At 31.4% G+C, this 16,165-nt stretch overlaps 1 protein-coding gene across 1 annotated transcript; it reads left to right on the top strand.

Annotated features, from left to right (window-relative positions):
* Positions 1-311: 311 nt before the first annotated feature.
* Positions 312-15,513, top strand: LOC146536909 (uncharacterized). The gene is made up of 10 exons (XM_085189641.1): positions 312-358; positions 435-513; positions 992-1,105; positions 1,516-1,703; positions 7,436-7,581; positions 7,930-8,104; positions 10,581-10,678; positions 11,541-11,648; positions 12,099-12,268; positions 12,864-15,513. Exons 1-10 carry the CDS (start codon positions 312-314, stop codon positions 14,892-14,894), a joined length of 3,156 nt encoding a protein of 1,051 aa, XP_085045767.1. The 3' UTR covers positions 14,895-15,513.
* Positions 15,514-16,165: the final 652 nt, after the last annotated feature.

The raw sequence follows: 16,165 nt of genomic DNA on the forward strand, positions 1-16,165 counted from the left end.
ATAAAATACTATAGAAACTACAAAGTTTAATTATTTTTAATGTAAACCTAACTTAGGTTATTTTTAAATAGTAGAATCACCGAAACACGGAAAAGCAATCCTATTTTTAATTATATTCCCTTAGACAGGACGTGTGGTCCAAAATAACTACATTCGATGCTTACGCATCTTTTACGCATACTAAATGCAGTCGTGTTACAGCCCGCATCTTCGTTTATCTTTTAAGAAAATTTAAGTAATAATCAATATTATTATTATTAGTTAATTATTAAATACCATTTAAGTTCCAATCACTATCACATAAAATTAAAATGTCTAACGTGAAATTAGCAATCAGAGTTCGTCCGCTTACCGAAAAGTTAGTATTTATAAAAATAATGTATACTAAATATATTTGAATATAATTTTATGACACATTTGTTATTTTGTTAAAGAGATTTTAAATCGGAGAAAGAAAAAGTGTCAGTTATCAATGTTGTTGATGAGCATACGGTGACTATAACGAATCTTAAGGTAAGTTTTATAAAATTTAAAAGATTTAAAGACGTAGTTTGTTAATAATATTATGTAATTATAGTATAACATAAATATTTTCATTTTTATTTATACGGATAATCTGAGTATACTTATTATTAAACGTATTTTATTAAACGTGTGTAGGTATCTCTTAGAAAAATAAATGAAATATTATAATTTCAAGATTATTTACGATTTTGTATTTATTTTTAAAACGAGCTTAAATTTTAATAGTCGAACGTGAATTTAAAAAGGTACATAGTCTCCTAGTCAACTATTACAGAGTCATCCATTTTTCCGCAGGGTAGACAGATTGACACTTATATACCTCCATATATGTCAAAATTTTCTTTAGATAATATAAAAAAATATATATTTACTATTACAGTATGTAGGCTCCTGTATGCAACTAATGATAACATTTCAATGTTATCAATAAATTCAGAGCAGTTAATTATTACAGTTTTTTGCTCAGGTCAATGTATCAGGCGCAGGCGACAGTCGTGCACGTGTCCGCCGATACTTCACCGATTACACGTTTGATAGTTCGTGTGCGCCTACAGATTCCAAATATGCATCTCAAGAAGTGGTATTCTTTTTATATTTATATGTAAAAAATATTATACTTCAAAAGAAAAGGCCAGTCGTAGGGGAGGGGCACACGCATATTGTGACGGTTGGCTTCCACTATTTTCATTTTCTCATTTTGGTAACGAGGCAAAGCACGGTGTAGAGTTCCGTTTTCAATACGCAATTCATTGGCAAGTGAGAAAAAGAAATGGGAACGGAGTGTCTTAACACTAAACTCCCTCTACCTCCTCTTCTACGTACGAAATACAGCGGGAAGCTAGTAAAAATAATAACAATATTAAATATTTCATTTCCACGAGTGGATATCGCGTCGCGCTTATGTTGCACTTGGGCCCCTGCGCCAAGACTGGCCTTACTAGTTTAAGTTGGCTTCAATAGTAGTATTATATTGAAATTTGTGTGCTTTAGATATTTGCCACACTCGGTCGCCAAGTGTTGTCAACAATTTCAAGGGGACAATCTGCATGTGTGCTTGCTTATGGACAAAGTGCTACCGGAAAAACACATACTATGATGGGGTCTCCCACACAACCAGGCTTGATCCCGCGAATTTGCAAAGCTTTGGCTGATGAGCAACTCACCGATATTACTATTAGGTTTTTCATTATTATTATTATTTATTATTATAAATATATACTAGAGAATGCTTTCAATATTATTTTTTACTAGCGGACTCGGACGGCTTCGCCCGCTTTAACTATACGAATATTTATTAAATGTATTTATGAAATTATTTTCAATTGTAGGGGTGAGTTTTAATAAGCCATGAAACACGTGGGAAGTTTTTTTGAGCCTACAGCTTACAGTTTGTTACAAAAATTTTTGCTGTTTTGATTACACCACCCTATTCTTTTTTAAAATGTCAGTAAAAAAATGACCAGGCTGGAAGTCTTAGGTCATCTTTTAAAATCTTTTGCTGTCGAACAGGATTTTATCGTATTCTTTCTTTTAAAGCTTTGATTGCTTATTTCGTATGTGAACGGCCAGTTTTTTTTGTCACAAACACAGGAGGTTTCACCCATCTGTACCTATCAATAGCTCGGTATACAAACAATTGACTGATACCAAGAGTATGGAAGATTTTAAGAATTGTATTGGTTCCCTTTATTATCCCACTTTATTTTTCATTTTTCAATTTTTATTTCATTCACGCCAAAAGATTGTACAATATATTGGCGAGAAAACAAGAAAACTATGAACAATCGTATCGTATAAAAGACAGATTCCAAATTAAAAAAATATATTATGTTTATTTTTTTTTGTAACAGTATTTATGGCCAGACTAAGTAAAGTGCTAAAGTTTTATAGTTTTTAAAATATTAGTATATAATGGCATTAAAATAAAGTAAAGGGTTCCAAGTATAGGTTTTCGGGATGTTTTATTTTATAACTTATACTAAACTAATATTTGTATCGCAAATAGCCAAGTCGAACCGTATATTATGGAAATCTTTATTTGACTATCTAACATAACTTTTTTTAACGCTCACTTAATTAATAAGTAAACTCTACGCAATCTTTATGAAGGTCAAGGCGTTGGCTCAGACTTTTAACCTAATTGTCGTTAAGTGTACCATGGCACATTCTTATATATATCTACATTTTTTTTTTATATTTTCCAACATCCAGCGCACGCGATAAAAGATTTTTTATGACAATTTTTTTCACACTTTTGGATACATTATTGCATTTTTATTAGGGATCCCTATTTTTTTTTGAAAATGTAATATAGCCCTTGTTGCTCAGTAGAGATGCAGTTTTCTAATGGTGAATTCAATCGGTCCATTAGATTTTGTGTGAAACAAACATACATACAATAATCGAAATGTTTCCTCTTTATATATACACATAAGATTCGTAGTAAATTTGATGTTTATATTCCGTTTTTGATAAATTATCAGGCAGTCATGCTATATGAAGGGATGCTAAAATCGAAATAGACCAAACAAATTGAAGTGGATATAATGACATCTGCATTAGGATTGAATGCCGTTCAATTTCCTATGTATAGCAATTTTGTTAGATAGAAAATTGTTTCAGTATCATTATAGATACATACGGAATAAGGCAGTGATGGGCGCCGTTCACGCGATTCACACACTTACGTTATCGTAACTCATATTTATTTTATTTCTTTGATTTAAATATTACTAATTAATTTTAATGACATAGTACGAAACAAAATCAATCCCCACTGATATCTTGTTATGTTTATTTTTTTAAAACTACGTAACAATTATTAGTCGATAGAGTGATGAAAGTGACCACTCAACACGTAAAGCCTCCAGAATACTGCGGAAAATGTGGAATAGTGTCTTGACACTAGGTTCCTTCTGACTATCCTGTTGTGAAAAGGTTATAGCGTAAAGCTTTTTTTTTGACTGAATGATTCAAGATAATGGTTTGTAAAAAACAAATATTTTGATCAAAATCCGAAAAACATATATTGCCATATTCGTGTAGTACACGAAGACGAAACGATCAGACGAAAGAGTGTTAAGTTAATTTCAAAATAATATTCTCGTAGTACGCTGAACACCCGCACAGAGCAGGGTATGGAGAAGGAACCTGGGAATCAGTGTTAAGACAATCTGTTCCGATCAAGGCACTTCCGTTGTCCACTTTTGAAACCTTTCGAATTCGGGAGGCATTGCCTGTTGAGTGGCGCACAATGCCACGCTTTGCGCTTACTAGAGCGAGGAAATAAAAATAGGAAATATTTAATTTCCCCGAGTAAAAATCGAACCCACATCCTGTCACGTTTATGTTCACACGCTTGGGCCCTTGCGTCACGACAGGCCTCCTGTTAAAATTAATATAACATGCTATTTGTGCATTATTAATTTATTAAATATTTATACATATTTTTTGTAGTTAAGCTAAAGAATATTTTTATCCAATTTATATTTTTACTATTTTCCTTTCAACAACATATGATGTTATTTTAAGAAAATATTGAACCATTTCGACTTTAATAAAGAATGTTTATGAATATTTTCTCAACGTTAAAAACATTGATACTTGTTTTTACCCGACTCAGGGAACGTAAAAAGGAGGGGTATGGTTGTGAGCGGTATGTATGTTCACCTGTTCCCCTGTAGGTACTAAAATATTTATCATAATTTATCTTCATACATATATGTAACATTGGAAGCGTTTCCCTTGTGCCGTGGTTATTAGACGCCGTATTAAATTAAGTGTCCTTTTAAAGAGAAAAAATTATAAGTATTTTTTTTATATTTGGCATATATAATATTAATTTGGTGTCAAATGAAAGGTCTTCATTAGCATATTTGAAAAAATATATTTAACCAGTCTGTTTGTATGCGCTCAGTAATTAGGAATAATTTTTATAAAATTTCATACTTTTCAGAGTCGGCTTTCAGTTATAGACTTAATTTTAACAATATAATTTTTTAATTATAATTCCGCATTTATTAAAAGTTTAGGCACGTGTCTCCTTGTAGAGGTTACGTTAAGCACGTGAATTTTATAATTTACACCACTTGTTTGCGAACCGTAGCAAAGTTAACATTTTAATAGCTATGCTTATTATTATGAATATGTTAAAGTAAAGTTGAAGTTATTATTATGAATATGTTTAAAATATTATGGTACAGCTTATAAATTAAACTATAATTGTCTAAAAATTATATAATATTTGATTTATGGTACATATAAAAAATTAGAGCATCTGTTTTTTTATAACAATAGTTTAAATAAATTGATCATAATATTTGTTCTTTTTTATATGAAGTTTTTTTTTACCATAAATTTCATTTTACTATAAAAACGTCGAGAAGACAAAGAAATATATATTTTTTTTTATAATCTTTTAATTTAAAAATCCACTTCGTGTATAGGTACATATAGTATAAAGTACATACGAGTATTTAAAGAATTTAAAGAGTATTTACGAGTATTTAAAGAAGAAACGTTGAGTTCTGCCACTCAACACGCAATGCCTCCAGAAAATGGGAAACGGAGTGTCTTAACACTAGGTTTACTCTGCCTATCTTGCTGTGTGCGGGATTCAGCGTGAAGCTGAAAAAAAATCTCAGCAGCAGGTATTTAGTAATACGTATTTTCATTTATATTCTTACTATATATGGGACTTTTAATGTTTAAACCATTGTTAGCGTTTTCATGAAATTTACAAAGTTTGTTATCTTTTATCACCTAAGCTTCCTTTGTTGGTCGCAAAACGCATTCGATTAACTTCAAAAGTGTAATAAAGAAAGATAAAAGAGACGTTATGTTGGCACAAGGTCGGTCCGTCACGCGAACCTCGCACCTATCTATTCAGGCACTATCAACGCTAATATCTACAATACGAATATGTGTTTATATTATATTATATATGTGGTGCCTTTCATGTGGCAGATAGACATAATGGGTAAGGAAAGGTTAAATACAAAGGCGAATTCATTATTTCTTTCTTTGTTTTCGTTAATTGTTTAAAATTTCCTTACTCTATGTCATTTAAACGATTAACCTTTTTCTTATAAACTGTTTACTCTTGTTATAAATAGAAAAAAAAAAACTATAAATTCCAATTTTAAATTTTGTTGAACAACACTTCAACCTGCTTAGTAAAAATATAAAAGGAAATAAATAATTTGTAATATACATTTTTTGTTCTTTCTATATAAACATAAAGAAAAGGCAATCTCTAAAACCTATATAAATTAAATATTTTCTAACATTGATTGCGGCTAATCCGGGCAGTGCCTCTATTCTCTATATCCTAGTTGTACGACTTCAGGCGCACGTGAGCCGCCGCGCCGGCCGTCACAGTTTCGCCATTTGCTGTAATTCAGTCAAACGTCATGTATTCACCGCAATGGGTGTTTTAAAAACAAGTAGGTATTCAATTAATAGTGTTGACGTAGTGTTTCATATTTCTTTTGTATCGCTAGCAATAAAATAAATATAATATATAGATTTTTTTAGTAATTCTAGAACATGCTCTCTCGTTAACTTTTTCAAATATGTACTTATTTTTTGTTGTAAATGTTATTACATGACATTATAAATGGCTAGTTCTTTGATTATAATTAATTTAATTAATGATTAAATGTTTTTTTTTTCATTAGGAAAAATTGTGCAGATAAAAAATATCTAAAATACGCCAATATAAATATGTCTTTTGCTAATATAAAAAAAGAATCAAATTTTAAGGTGTACCTTACTGATAGAATCGAAAATGTACCTGCGGAACGGAGTGTTTTAACACTTGGGTTCCTCGGACTGTTTGCGTGATACAGGATGAAGCTAAAACATCTAAATATATTTAATGCAGAAATACAATACTAATTTTATTATACAAGAACAATATATTTTATTAGAAGTTTTTTATAAACGTACACAAAGTAAATATATATGGATCATTAGAGCCTTTAACAATACTTCAGATTAATAACTATAAAAGGACTTCTATTAGAATTAGAATGACACTAATTAAAAGTAAATATTTTTAACATTTTAAATCAGCAATACTAAAATTATTTCCTTTTTTATTTTAGTACAAGATAATTCGTATTCGGCGGCCATATTGTCTCAATCGATAAATAATTAAATGTAGATTACTTGGTGGAGATTATTCCCTAATAATTCCCCATTTGCCGATAATGGGAGATTTTCTCTATTTTTGACTTTTACAAATTCAAAGCAATTTGAATAAATTTCCCTCATGAAGTTTCCCTCACGGTTAAGTTTTACACTCGCTTGTATATATACATAAAACTTCACCAGTCTAGACCGACACCAATTTTATTATACTTTTAAGGCTGTAACGTTATATTCTTCGTGTGTATTGCGAAACTCTATACCTAAGGAGATTTAAATATTTTCAGGTTCTATAAGTCGTAAGTTATTTATACATATGTACATATTTATCATTTATTTTATATTAACCCAAGATCGTAAATCTTGTATTTTATTAAATTTGTAAAATTATATTTAGGCTGTGGCGCAGGAGTACTTCACCCATAATATTATTTAATATTTTAATAAAGGAGCACAAAATAGGACTGTAAACCGACTGGTTGTGGGTTCGATCCCATGTAGGGGAAATGTAATATTTATTTAAAATATATATTTCCGTTTCTTCGTCCCGGTGTCGGGGCAAAGGGCGGCGCTGAGCTCCACCACTCAACACGCAACGGCGGTAAGTGGGGAATGGAGTGGCTTAACACTAGGTTCCCTCTGCCTACCTCGCTGTGCGTGGGATACAATGTGAAGCTGATTTTTTTTTAAATAATTATAAATTAGTACGTTAAAACTTTTTTGTATATGGTAATATATAGAAAGACAATATATTTTTTAGCTTTTTAGAAATATACAATGAACGTGTACACGACCTGCTAGCGGGAGAGCCAAATTTGCCTCTCAACTCTCTGCCACGCAGAAAGGGTAATGTGCGAAAAGATCTCCGCGTCAGAGAACATCCAACGAAAGGACCCTACGTACAAAGTAAGTCAATAACAATGGATTTTCTGTCATACAAACATCTAAAATATGTTCCAATTACGGTCCCTGGTCTGTTAGTTTATTGTACATGAAATATCTAAATTATGTCCTAAATTATAGTGTGGTACTTACATAACAATAATTTTACTAGAATCGACTAAATACTGTTAGTTCTTTGTCACGTTTTATTAAGTAAACTGAATACACAATGAAATCGCGTAAAATGAAAATATTAAATATTTCATTTTCTTGAGTGGGAATCGAATCGACAGCCTTTAATTCACCCTTGTGCTCCTACGCCACGAATGCCTTCAATAATCAATATGTCTCCATATATTCCCCATCTTATAGATTTACGTAGAGTGACGGTGAAAGATGCAGAATCTCTTCTGGCTATAGTATACGAGGGTACTCGCAGACGACAAACAGCAGCCACCAAACGTAACAGTTCCTCATCGAGGTCGCATGCGTTGATTGAACTGGTAACACCCCAGGCCACATTGCACCTAGCTGATCTTGCTGGCAGGTAAATATACTTATAAATTAATAAAATACTTTTTTAACACGCTATATTCCGCGTATAACAGGATAGTGAGAGGGAACCTAGTGTTATAACACTCCGTTCTCCACTTTCAGCCGAAGTTTTTGAGGCATCGCGTGTTGAGTAGTTCAACTCAACGCCGGGCTTTTGCCTTGGTGCAACAGCGAATAAATTAACATATTAATGAATAATAATTCATTCCCCAAATGGAGATCGAACTCACAACCGTCGCGATACAGTCACACCCTTGTGCCCCTGCGCCACCACGGCCATATATATAATTAATGATTCTTATTTGATATTAATGAGTAATCATTACAAATTACAAGGCAATATTATTCCTAAATAATGTTTTATTGACACAATATATATTGAACACACACACAATAGATTGTTTATATTTTATTCTTTAGGTTTATATCATTCTTAAACAAAAAGTAACTTATCATTTTTAAACAAAAAGTAACTTACTTTAACCGGATCCCCGGATTAAAAATATTAAAACTTTAGAATTGCATTTTTGTAGTTCCCGTAAGGAGCTTATCGGAAATCGTAGCTTATCGGCGTCTGTACATGGAAGATAGAAGACATTTAAGAATGTAATAGAACCCGGTCGCTATGTCTGTTTGTCTGTGCGTTTGTTCACGCTAGTCTCAGAAACGGTTAAACCTACCTGTTGTGTTGTTGTCCAAGATGGCAGCCTCTCTCTGTCTTAATCCAAGGAAGAGAGATTGCGTACTTATATAATATACATAGATAGCATGACAATAATTATAATTAAATATTTATGATATAAGAAATACATATTTTCTTATCATTTATATATACATATGTCATGCAAAGGAAACTAATAGTATGACAAGAGCCTTGGCCCTAAAATTAGTGCTCGATAAATATTCATATGAATATAATTAAACGTTGATACTATACGAGGATTGTTATTTGCCTCTCAAGATAAAAGATTACGAAATATCCTTGATTTTATCGTAAAAATATATATCTAATGATCGGTGCCTAGTGAAGAAGGAAAAAAAACAATTTTCAGTTTCATGCTGCATCTCGAATGTAGCAGCCTGCAGGGTAGGTAGAGCGAGCCTACTCTTAAGTCACTCCGTTCTTCACATTCCCCTGAATTCTTGAAGCGTTGCGTGTTGAGTGGTGAAACTCAACACCGTAAATAGAAAATATTACCTACCATATGTATTTAATTTCCTCGAGTGGGAATCGAACCTACAACCTCTCGCGTTTACAGTCACATGCGTGTGAACCTGCGCCTCGACAGAATTCAACTTACTTATGTTTCTTTTATTGTTTTAGTTTATTGTATGGAATAAACAAACCAAAATCAAATATTAAATTGCTTAGTTTTTATTCAAAGATCGTTGATAACTTCTTGTATTAGTATTATTATATCTTATATTATAAAAGATAGATAATATCATAATTTTGTATGAAATTCGCTACTATAGTACGTACATACGTACCTAAATCAAAATCTTTTGACATCTTGATGCAAATGGGACAGCTCTTATTTGCGTCACGAGGTGTATATTTTGTTATTCTTACTAAAATTTATTGTTTTAATAGTTATTCTCATTTTATTTATGTTTCCTATCCAAATAATAAGTTTTATGTAGATATAAAATACATTTTAGTATATGGTTTTAGCAATTTTAAGAAGTTATGTAAGTATTTAACAATATATTATGTTTTTTACATGCTACGCAAGCTGGAAACAAGTTAATCGTAAGATTTTTTTCATTGTAAGATATTTGCATTGTTCTTGAATAGTTCGAACGTGAAACAGACAGACAACCAGATAGGTGACATATAAAAACTTTATAAAAACCATAAATATTTCATGTCTCCATTGGACTTTCAAAGATCAAATTTTATTTAACACTACAAAAAATAATAAAGGAACCACTTGGAAATTTACTCGAGTTATATAAATATATATATATAATATTATAAATGCGGCAGGCTGTAAGTTCGATTCCCACTCGATGAAATGAAATGTTTAATATTTTTATTTCCTAGTAACAAGGTAAAGCGTGGCGTTGAGAGAAAAGTGAGGAACGGAAGTGTTTTACTGGGAACGAAGTGTCTTAACACTAGATTTTCCCAGATTATATTGGTAAAACAGCATTTTACCATACAATATGCAATAATTTAAGCCCTATGATAATAATACGATACAAAACAAACTTAAAACATAATTGATAACTACACACAATTTCGAATAATTATTTTATACGATAACTTGTTTTGAGGTTCTCGATCACCTATATACTATTTATTTATCCGCAAATTAGGTCAATCACTTAATAAGGACCTTGTAATGGAATCCCACAGTAATAATTAAATAAATGAAGGTAGTCGACATTTTAAAAGAATTTATTAGAATGCATTTTAATAATTATGCAGTACTTATAAAAAAAAATATTTATTATGTTTTTAGTGAGAAAGCTGGCTGGGAAGGCGCGGGCGGTCGTCAGAAGGAAGGCGCTAACATCAACAAGTCGTTGGTCGCGCTTAGTAATGTCATCTCAGCTTTAGGTAGATATCTATACCAATATAACAAAGCGGAAGAGTTTGTTTTGTTTGTTTGTTTGAACGCTAAGATCTCTGGATCTACTGGTCCCATTTACTTTGTTTTTGTTTTATATGAAAGCTGCATTCTTCAGAAGTGCTATAGGCTATATAACATTACATTACACATATATACTAATATATTTTAAAGTACATTCTACTTTGACATGCAATTTATTCTACTATGTTAATAACAACCGTCGCTACGCGACCGTTACCGCAGCATTTTGATATTATGGACGTAACATAACATAAGGACGTAATGAAAATAACTATAATAGTGACTTTTAGCATTTTATCTAGATTGAAATTATAGTTTACTGTATAACATTCTAATAAATGATTAAGGAGATCTCGCTTCGGGCGGCATAGTATGAGTATGACCGACGCGAAAATATTCTTATAGTTCAAGCAGGCGTAGCCGCGTCCGGGTCCACTAGTAATATATATAAAAAATATATATATTTCCTATTTATTTTTGTGACCTTCACTTGAAAAATATACACAAATGGAAATTGTACCCACAACTATTACAATTCACTTCATATTTTCGTAATAAAATATGTTGAGGACAAAATATAAGAAAAATAGTAGTAATTGTAAAACAGATATATTTGTTTTGAAAGTTTTATAGAAACTAGAAAAACAAAATATATTAAATTTTCTAAAGATTTTCTTCATATAGATAAGTAAGTCATTGTTTAATTATAAAAAGAAATCTGGGCAGAATAAAAGTAAGTTAAGATATGTAAATTATTTTTTTCCATATATGATCACCTATATTCTTAAAAGGAATGGTTCATTTCTATATTCATTAATTGTGTCTTAGTAAGCGGTGGTGTGAGCCGCAGCAGGTTCGTACCCTATCGCGACTCCGCCCTCACGTGGCTTCTGAAGGACTGCTTTACGGGCGGTGGCAGCACTTTTATTATAGCTAGTAAGTTTCAAATATGAAAATTATATTAACAATTATATATTGATACCTACAGTGAGTTAAAAAAGAAACAAACTCGACGGTTATGGAGTCAATTCTTATGAGGAGTATTACATTATTTTTGTTTCGTGTTGTTGAGTTCCTTCTCTCAACACACAATGTTTCGAAAGTGTTAATATGTACTACGTTTTCTATGTAGGCGTAGGAAACCTACCTGTTAAGATCTGTTAATACCAGGTATACCTCTGGAATCTGGGAATCTATTCTGGAATCTAGGATTAATACACTACGTTTCCCACTTACCATCGACTTTACACGTTTTATCTTGCATATTTGCAGTTTGAATATATATATTTGAATTTATATAGAAGCAGAATAAAAAAATGTTGCATTTTTCATCATAGTACCATTAAATAAAACTTAATGACATTTATTTTATATATTACAATTTAGCTATATCACCCAGTGCATCGTGTTACGGAGAATCAGCGTCAACACTCCGCTGGGCTGCAAGAGCTCGTCGGCTACCAGACACGGAGAAACCTAACACTAAATCCAAAGTTGCTCTGCAGACTCAGTTTGATTCTTTAATAGCTGAGCTGGCCAGAAATTATATACAATATGTAAGTACTTTTATGTTAAAAGATATATGTAGGTATAGGTTGTATTTTGTAATGCTAAGATCTTGTTCTTAATATTACATATAAATTAATAAAGTAAACATTTATAATAAATTATGATTTTTGTAAAAAGTAGGTACATATTTTACATAACTAATTTTCGGGTTTTTGTTAAAATACTCGTATATAATTTATTTTTGTTGAAATAAAAAAAAATGATTTGAATATTTGTAATTCATGGACCTTTTTTGCATTTTCCTTTAAAAGGAAGATCTTACAGCAATAAATTTAATTTCCTGTTTAATCCATAAATATAATTAAGCAATATTGAAATCATAGAAAAATAAATATAAAAATCGATATTTTATTTTTTTACTTCCGTTTCTTCTATTGCGAGAATGATTCCGTGATTTATCTCAGAAATTGTATTGAAATTGTATATTGTAAATATACAAATACATTTTTGAAAATAAATTCGAGTTAGGACAGAAACCATGATTATTACATTCATGAGGTCCGCTTTACGATGGCGTGTTATATTTTCAGTTATTTATGGCAATTTAAATATGCTATTCATCAACATTTTCTATTTTTCCAGAAAACTGAGACTGGTGAGCTTTTGTACCATGAGAATCATTGGTCTTTATATGCAAACAAAAAAATAAAGAACAATTCAAATAAAGAAACCAAAATAGGGAACATAATGAATTTGAGGTATCCCAGAAATGACTCTCAATCTGAATCAACGCCGTCTTCGATAGCCAGTAGCAGCATAGAATTAATAAACAATACGGACAAAAACGCTGAAATAAGTAATGAAATAAATAAAGAAATAGACAAATTATTTGGCCCAGCCTTAGAACGAACAAGAAGTGGTATTGATATAGAAATTGAGACGCCTTTGAAATATAAGCAACGTCATTCCAGGTCACAAGAAATACTCACTACTGATGTACAAGAGAGAGATGTTCTCCGTTTATCAGACGTTGGCGTGAATGAAACAAAAGCTAAAAAATATATACAAGACATAAAGGCACCATCACAAGTTTCAATATTACATAATAGTCAAAGAGCAGAAATAATAGCGTCAGTTACAGAACGTCTTTATTCCAAATTAAAAAATGCCTCTAAAGCTGAATCTTTTTTAGAGAAGAAAGCACCGAGTGATATAAGAATCATGCAACCACTTAATGAACTTAAGATCTGCTCCAATGCACGACAGCGGCTTATGGAATTAAGTAAAAAGGCTTTAAGGAACAAAAGAAAAATCGGGATTCCAGCGCACACACAAACCAGAAAAACAGTAATACGTGTAAAAGATCAAGCCATTGATGTACAAAGTGACCTTCAGCCATACGTAAGCCATCAAGAGTACATTTATAAGTTTCAACAAGATGTTGGTACAGAAACTGTACCCATGACTCCACGGCTGAAAGAAGCAGCAGTTGGATCAAATTATGGCAATTTATCGTTTGCTGATAAATCAACTTCAACAGAGACTAAGAAAATTTCATACAAAAATATGTACTCTATGACTGATATCGTATTAACAAACAGCCATAGTACACAAACTCAAGTTCTGCCACCACCGCGGAGAAAAAAAAGATTATCTAATCATGCTAAGTATACTAGAAAATCAGAACATACCAAATCTAGCACAGACGAAAGCACACAAAGTGCGTCTCCTATAATCAATATTAATATTACACCAGCAATGTACGCTACAGATTCTGATTCACATAGCTCGGATGAAATTGATTTTTATTGCAATAAAAATAAACTCAGTGTTTCTACTACACCGGATTTACTTACAAACCATAATAACGTAGCGAAAAACAATGAACAAAATGAAATAAATAGTGATAAAAATAATTTAGACAATTTTAATGTTCTTGATAAAAATATATCACCTTTAATAGATCATTTAGATGATTTTTCCGATGAAGATTTATCTTTGCCTCGAGTGAAAGTGGACGGTACTAGAAAAATAGGCCGTAAAGATTATGAAGACCTAATATTTGGTCGAAATGAAAAGTTATATCCGTACAACATAAAAATTTCACCATTTAAAGAAAAGAATGGTGCAAGAAAGGTAATTCGTTTTGAAGATGTCGATTCAAAATCAGAAGATTTTACTGAAACAAGGTCTGATGAAGATGTTTTGAAAGAAAGAAAATTAAAAAGATATAATAAAAACAAATTTCAAAGACACTTAAGAAACGATGATTTAGACTCTTCAGAATCTAATACTGATTCAGATTTGATAAGGAAAAAGAATATCACAGAAATCACAGGAGGTTACCAAAAAAAGGGCCAAGAATGTTCCAAATACGAGGAAGACGATTTTTCGATAAGAAACAAAACAAAATATTTTCATGCGCCTTGTGAAGAAACTTGTGGTTCAGATATTAATAAAATGAAGGGAAATATTTATGATTTTGATATAATAGAGAAACATATTAACACGGCATGCCACAGCTTAGAAGCCTCCGTAAACCGCTATGACAATTATTTGTTAAGCCAAAAAAAGAACTGTAATTCTGATACACGAACTCCTACAGAATATTTACAACATTTAATAAAATTGCGACGCGAAGCAATTAAATTAGAATATCAAGAAGAAAAATGATACCACTAACTTCAAATTTCATCAAGCTCCATACAAAATAACTTTTTTATATATAATGTGTTCGGGTAATAATTTTACATAAAGAGAGAAATACTATTAACATTGAAAGTTATTTCTTGTCATCTAATGGTAGTATAGTTTAATATTTAAAGGACTTAGTTTAGTTAGTTAGTTAGTTTAGTTTTTAAGGTTAAAATAAAATAATATAGGTGTATTTTTTCAACAATGACGAATGTTAACGCAACTCGTAAATAGATGAAACTGTTTAACTGGATTGATCTCGTATATTTGCTATTATATATTTTAGGTCAACTGACGGATACCCAGTCACCCAGATGCCAGGTGTTCGAGACGTTAGGTTTCCAAAGTATACTAAATATAAGCGGCTAATCCAGTCAAAAAATTTCATTTAAAATGTGTAATAATCGCGAAAATTAAAGACCTCATTAAATCGTAGATAGGTCCAGAAAAGCATGTTATCACGCTTGCTGTTAACAGTCAACGTAATTGTAATTATAATATAGTGTTATCTTTTTCTTTATTGGCTTGGATGTTCACTTAAATGTATTTCGTATTAAGTTACGTTATAATTAAACTAAAATAAATAATATCGATAAAATAATTTAGTGTAATAGTTTCATTTAAAATCTATATATATATAAAAGGATATGTCCTCACTGACTGAGGAAACAGGACTGAGGACACTGGAAAAAAAAAAATCGGCATCGATTTTTATAAAATTTGAAATTTAGATTTTTAAAAGTATTTAATTGAACACGTGTTTCATGGTTTTCTAGAATTCACCCCCTAAGGGTAAAATAAAGGGCAAATAAGGGGTTAAAAGTTTGTATGGAAAAATCTTTAAACCGCCACCGATTTTTAAAAAATTTAAATTTAGACTCTTAAAAATATTTCATTGAACACATGTTTCGTGGTTTATTAGAATTCACCCCTAAATAAGCAAGCGAAGCTGCGCGCGTCCACTAGTATGTAATAATCATGAAAATCGAAGAACTTATTAAATATTTTATTTCCTCGAGTAAGAATCGAATCCACAACCCGTCGCGTTTAAATTCATAAACTTGTAACCGTGCGCCACAACTGATCTCAGCTTATAATTATTCCCCCGATTAAGGATGGAATCCACAAAATGAGGCGTAGTACATTGAAACATAAAAATGAAAATAAAAAATAAATCAGCTTCACGCTGTATCCCGCACGCAGCAAGATAGGCAGAGGGAACCTAGTGTTAAGACACTCCGTTCCCCACT

This window comes from Heliconius melpomene, chromosome 8, assembly GCF_056956725.1.
Source record: "Heliconius melpomene rosina isolate 202511_hmr_F chromosome 8, ASM5695672v1, whole genome shotgun sequence".
Taxonomy (NCBI): domain Eukaryota; kingdom Metazoa; phylum Arthropoda; class Insecta; order Lepidoptera; family Nymphalidae; genus Heliconius; species Heliconius melpomene.